Source organism: Pelophylax lessonae (genome assembly GCF_965119305.1).
Source record: "Pelophylax lessonae genome assembly, chromosome: 3".
Taxonomy (NCBI): domain Eukaryota; kingdom Metazoa; phylum Chordata; class Amphibia; order Anura; family Ranidae; genus Pelophylax; species Pelophylax lessonae.
The window spans coordinates 74372421-74379167 of record NC_138770.1 but is presented as its reverse complement, the minus strand read 5'-3'; the positions used below and the strand labels follow the sequence as shown (position 1 = coordinate 74379167).

The 6747-nt window shown below is 49.0% G+C and overlaps 1 protein-coding gene across 1 annotated transcript in view; it reads left to right on the top strand.

Moving 5' to 3' along the window:
- The first annotated feature begins 292 nt into the window (after positions 1-292).
- The window catches only part of GAREM2 (GRB2 associated regulator of MAPK1 subtype 2), a 207370-nt gene continuing 200915 nt past the window's right edge, over positions 293-6747 (top strand). Inside the window, exon 1 of the mRNA XM_082251146.1 lies at positions 293-643. Within this exon, the coding sequence (XP_082107272.1) occupies positions 532-643 (112 nt within the window). The 5' untranslated portion in view covers positions 293-531. The remainder of the gene's footprint in view (positions 644-6747) is intronic.

Genomic DNA, 6747 nt, shown 5'->3' with positions numbered 1-6747 from the left:
CCTTGGCTGCTGAAATGATTGGGTGTGCGAAGAAGACGCGCATAGGCGCGCCGTGCCGCTGTGAATGGTGGCTCAGTCGGTGGCAGGCCAGCATGGCACGGGTTACAGGTCTGTGTTTTATGAATGAGACTTGTACCCTGCAGGGTTTGCAATCACTTTCTGCCCTGGATGCTCCCCCCCCCCCCCCTCACCCCAGGGCGGAGCGCGGAATAGCATCTCTGAAAGGAACGATCCCAGTGGAGCGATGGAGTGAGTGGGAGAGGAGGGGGGGGATGGGGGTGGTGCCTCCCTCTACTTGTCCTGTAGAGAAATCTATGAATGTAATCCAGCAGCTCGCTGGGAGCGCAGGAAGCATGGCACAGTGCGGAGCAGATGGTTCCCCCCGCCGTGCCCGGATGGTGACGGTGCTGCCATCCCTGGTGCTGATGCTGCCGGTGGCGCGGGAGGTGGCGTGTCTGGATCCCTGACTTTCTGCACTTTTCTTTTTTTTTCTCTCTTTTTTTTGGGGTATGCCGGATCCCCGGAAGCGCCATGGAGAAGATAACCGCCGGCGTGTCGGAGCTGGGATGGAGCTCGGTGTCCTTACCCCTGGACGTCGTTGTTAGCAAGTTCCGTCTGCCCACCCTGGTGAAGCTCGGCAAAGGTACCCCTTGTGTCCCTTCCTGGGATTATTTCACCCCCTTCACAGTCACCCTAATCAGCCACTTCTCTGATTTGGACTACAAAACTCATCCCTCCTCATTATAACATGGGTGGAGGTGTTCTGTAGTTCACAGAAGAGAAGGCTGGTAACGCCGCATGATATTTCATTGTAATACCCTTCTTTTTCTAGAGTTATGAATCTCACTCACCGTACTGTATCTATGGAGGAGCACCCTAGGCTGGGCTTCTTATTTGGACTACAATCACCTCCCCCTTACTACTCTTTATAGCACGTGGTGAAGGTGTTCTGTAGTTCACAGAAGAGAAGGCTGGTAACGTCACGTGAGATTTCATTATAATGCACTTCTTGTTCTAGAGATATGAATCTCACTCGCCATACTGTATCTATGGAGGGGCACCCTAGGCTGGGCTTCCTATTTGGACTACAATCACCTCCCTCCTTGCTATAACATGGGTGGAGGTGTTCTATAGTTCACAGAAGAGAAGGCTAGTAACACTGCTGGAGGTTTCAGTTCAGTGCGCTTTTGTCTGAGGGTGACAGCTCTCACTAACCATCCTGTCAGTGAGAGTTCTCTTCTGATGTGGACTACAAACACCTCCCTTCCCCGTTCTCCAATTTATAGCACGTGGTGAAGGTGTTCTGTAGTTCACAGAAGAGAAGACTGGTAACACCGCTTGAGATTTCATTTCAATGCACTTCTTATCCTTGGGTTATAAATCTCACTCACCAGACTGTATCTATGGAGGAGCACCCTAGGCTGGGCTTCTTATTTGGACTACAAAACACCTCTATCTTCGTTATACCATGGGTGGAGGTACTCTATAGTTCACGGAAGAGAAGGCTATCAACACTGCGAGAGGTTTAAGCTCAGTGCGCTTTTGTCTGAGGGTGACAACTCTCACTGACCATCCTGTCAGTGAGAGTTGTCTTCTGCTGTGGACTACAAACACCTCCCTTCCCCGTTCTCCTCTTTATAGCACATGGTGAAGGTGTTCTGTAGTTCACAGAAGAGAAGGCTTATGACACTGTTTGAGATTTCAGTTTGGTACACTTCTTGTCCTAGGTTGACAAATCTCATCCTGTATTGTTGAAAGGAGCACCCTAGGCTGGGCTTCTTATATGGACTACAATCACTTTCCCCTTCCTCCTCTTTATAGCACGTTGTGGAGATGTTCTGTAGTTCACAGAATAGAAGGCTGGTGACACCACTGGAGATTTCATTTCATTGCACTTATACCTCTTACTCACCATACTATATCTATGGAGGAGCACCCTAGGCTGGACTTCAAATTTGGACTACAAAACACCTCCACCCTCGTTATGACATGGGTAGAGGTGTTCTATAGTTCACAGAAGAGAAGGCTGTCAACACTGCTAGAGGTTTTAGTTCAGTGCGCTTTTGTCCGAGGGTGACAACTCTCACTGACCATCCTGTATTGTTGGAGGGGCTTCTCTTCTTATGTGGACTACAAACACCTCCCATCCCCATTCTCCTCTTTATAACACAAGGTGGAGGTGTTCTGTAGTTCACAGAAGAGAAGGCTGGTTATACCACTTTTATTTTCAATGCACTTCTTGTCCTAAGGTTATACCTCTCACCCACCCTCCTGTATTGATGGAGGAGCACCCTAGGCTGGGCTTCTAATTTGTGCTACAAAACCCCCTCCTCCTTTTAAAAGTACAGGGGGGAAGGTGTTCTGTAGTTCATAGAAGAGAAGACTTCTTGAGACCGCTTGAGATTTCATTTCAAAGCACTTCTCGTCCTAGGGTTATAAATCTCACTCACAGTACTGTATCTATGGAGGAGCACCCTAGGCTGGGCTTCTGATTTTGACTACAATCACCTCCCCTTTCCTCCTCTTTATAGCATGTGGTGAAGGTGTTCTGTAGTTCACAGAGGAGAAGGCTTGTAACACTGTTTAGGATTTCAGTTCGGTACACTTCTTGTCCAAGAGTGACAAATCTCACTCATCGTTCCTATGTTGTTGGAGGAGCACCCCAAGCTTCTCTTCTGATGTGGACTACAAACACCCCCCCTCCCCCATCCCCACCCTCTTCTTTATAACACAAGGTGGAGATGTTCTGTAGTTCACAGAAGAGAAGGCTGGTGACACCGCTTGAGATTTAATTTCAATGCACTTCTTGTCCTAAAGTTATACCTCTCCCTCACCGTACTGTATCTATGGAGGAGCACCCTAGGCTGGGCTTGTGATGTGGACTACAAGCCTCTCCCTATATAAAAGCAGGGGGGGGGGAGAAGTCTTATAGTTCACAGAAGAGAAGGCTGGTAACACTGCTTGAGATTTCATTTCAATGCACTTCTTGTCCTAGGTTTATAAATCTCACTCCCCCTCCTGTATTGTTGGAGGAGCTCCCTAGGCTGGGCTTCTGATTTGGGCTGCGAAACCCCCTTCTCCTTTTAAAATTACAGGGTGGAGGTGTTCTGTAGTTCACAGAAGAGATGATTGATAACACTGTTTAAGATTTCAGTTTGGTACACTTCTTGTCTGAAGGTGACAACTCTCACTGACCCGCCTGAATCTATAGAGAGGAGCACCTTAGGCTGTCCTAATGAAGCAGACTGCAAAAACACCCTCCTCGTAAAAGCACAGGGGGGAGATGTTTTGTAGTTCACAGAAAAGAAGGCTGATAATACTGCTTGAGATTTCATTTTAATCTACCCCCTGTCCTAGGGTGAAACTCACACTCACCGTCCTTGATGTATAGAGAAGCACCCTAGGCTGTTCTGATTTGGACTACAAACACCCCCCCTCATCTCTATAACACAGGGAGGAGATGTTCTGTAGTTCACAGAAATGAAAGCTAATAACATTGAGATTTCATTTAAATCTACTTCCTGTTCTAGGGTGACAGCTGTCACTCACTGTTCTGTATCTATGGAGGAGCACCCTAGGCTGCTCTTCTGATTGGGGCCACAGACACCCCCCCCCCCCTTCCTATCCAGCCACCACATGGAAGGACCGGTAAGCTGTAATATATTACATTTGTATTCTTGGGATTACATATCCTTTAGCCCAGAGGTCTCCAAACTTTCTAAACAAAAGGACAAGTTTACTGCCCTTCTGACTTTAGGGGGTCGGACTATGGCCAGTGGGAGAAGAAAAGGTCTAGACGGCAGTGGGAAAAAACAATGCCCCATCATTGGTGTCAGTGGGAGGAATTATGTCACATCACTGGTGTCATTGGCCCCATTGTTGGTGTCATTGGGAGGAATTGTGCCCCATCATTGGTGTCATTGGGCTCCATTATTGGTGTCATTGGGAGGAATTGTGTCCCCATCATTGGTGTCATTGGGCCCCATTGTTGGTGTCATTGGGAGGAATTGTGTCCCCATCATTGGTGTCATTGGGCCCCATTGTTGGTGTCATTGGGAGGAATTGTGCCCCATCATTGGTGTCATTGGGCTCCATCATTGGTGTCATTGGGAGGAATTGTGTCCCCATCATTGGTGTCATTGGGCCCCATTGTTGGTGTCATTGGGAGGAATTGTGTCCCCATCATTGGTGTCATTGGGCCCCATTGTTGGTGTCATTGGGAGGAATTGTGTCCCCATCATTGGTGTCATTGGGCCCCATTGTAGGTGACATTGGGAGGAATTGTGCCCCATCATTGGGAGGAATTGTGCCCCATCATTGGTGTCATTGGGCTCCATCATTGGTGTCATTGGGAGGAAATGTGCCCCCATCATTGGTGTCATTGGGCCCCATTGTTGGTGTCAATGGGAGGAATTGTGCCCCCATCATTGGTGTCATTGGGCCCCATTGTTGGTGTCATTGGGAGGAATTGTGTTCCATCATTGGTGCCATTTAACTTTACATTTCCGAAAACTGTGTTTTATGAGGACCTATCTAATCTATCCAATCAATTTGTATTCAATCGGGCAGGCCCTTGTATTACATAGCTGTTGGTAGATTAAAGGAGATTGTGCAGTCAGATTTGAACCTGTGGTGGTGGGCTTGAGATGATGGTTTTAGTTCTTGGCCAATCATTTTTCGTCCCTTCTTAGATTGGTTTCAGGGACTCACGCAGGGGCAGACTGGCAACTTTTAGCCCAGGGGGCAAGTGCAAACCAGAGGCCCATGGTGCAGCGACTCGGCCCCCCTCCCACTCTCCCTCTTCCTGTCCTCCTCCTGAACCCCATTCCGGGCTGAAGCCCTGCTCCAGGTACTCTCTACTCACCGGCTGAATCGAGGTTCCCAACTTGGCCAGCAGGGGGCGGTTGGGGGGGGGGGGGGCTGGGACAGCTTAATTGGGGCTGGCCAGGGGAGGAGAGTCTCAAGTGGGGCATGGAACCGGCCTCTGCTCAGACAGTTTACACCACCCATGCTGGGGAGGGAGGCCTGGGCTCTGTTCTGGTTTTCATCCCGCACTCAGTAAGTCAGTGGCAGAGACTTTTTGCTTCTCTTCACCAGGGATCCTTTAGGCATGTCTGTGGCAGAAGCGGTGCAGCCTTTTTACAGGACATCAGAGTGGCCCAGAGGGCAATTGCCCCCCTGCCCCCTGGCCCAGTCCTCCCTCTGGACTCATGCTACCCATACATATACTGTACCAATCCGATCATGCAGGGATACACAGAAACTTTGTAGCAGGTATAGCAATACCTCAAGTCTTTTGGCCATCAAAACATTGATGACAAGAGCTAGAAACCCCCCGACGAAGCAAAATAAAGAGTATAATTGGATGTAAGACTTGTAAAATATGCCTCTTCGTACCTATTTATTTGACCTGTAATGCCTGTTTGTGGGGGATTTACTGTTATAGTGTTAGTTGAGGCTTCCCAATGGCCGCGATGTATCATTTATGTGCTCTTCAGACTGGAAGGAGCCAGTAATAGCTACTGTAGGTGACTTCCTCCTGGTCAGCTATCTGTGGTTCTGATCTTGCCTGTAATACCCGTTTATGGGGATTTCATGTTATGGTGTTAGTGATGGGTCCTCTATGAATGTAATGTATAATGTATGATATGTGCGCCCTCCAGGCTGGAAGCAGTCAGTAATAGCAGTGGGACGTCCTTGCTGTCCGTGGTACTGACACAGCTGGTAGCCTCACTCAATGACAGTCTGCTACAGTGAATGGTCTCCAGCTCTATTGCCTTGTAAAGCTGGAGACTGTATGAAGACCAATGTCATTGATCACTATAATAACCAATACATAGATAACCAAGATGGAAAAACCTCAACAACGTACAAAACCTTCCGTGCCCCAACAGAAAAAAAGAAAAAAAAAAATTATACTCACACAATAAAAGTATGGGATTGCAAAATATGTATTGAAATTCTGGAAGACTCTGGGTTGAGCTTGATGTCACTGTGGGGGGGCTGGAGTTTCTGGGGGGGATTAGAGGACTCTGCAGCAGACTTGGTGGCCCAGTGGGGGATGAGGATTCTGTAGGAAGCTTGGTGGCAATAATGGAGGATGAGGTCTCTGGAAGGGGCTGAGGGTCTCTCCAGAGGGGGTTTGCAGGGGCATTGTGGGATAATGTTGGGGGCACTATGGGGGGTGGAGCCTCTCCATCAAGCTAGGGGAGGGCTGGGGGCACAGAGAGGCTGGCAGGAACTGTAGAGACTGAGGGCTCTTAGGAAGCCTTGCGGATACTGTGAGAGGTTGGGGGGGCACTATGGGCAAAAATGGGAGGTTAGGTGGTACTAGACTTAGAAGAGAGAGAATCTCTTCTAATCACCAAACTCAGAAATGCAGGGCACCCTCTACTGATCAGAAAACTCAGGAACACAGAGCGCTCTCTGTCGATCATCAAACTCAGGAACACAGGGCGCTCTCTGCCGATCATCAAACTCAGGAACACAGGGCACCCTCTGCCGATCATCAAACTCAGGAACACAGGGCACTCTCTGCCGATCATCAAACTCAGGAACACAGGGCGCTCTCTGCCGATCATCAAACTCAGGAACACAGGGTTCTCTCTGCCGATCATCAAACTCAGGAACACAGGGCACCCTCTGGTGATCATCAAACTCAGGAACACAGGGGGCGCTCTCTGCCGATCATCAAACTCAGGAACACAGGGCACCCTCTGCCGATCATCAAACTCAGGAACACAGGGC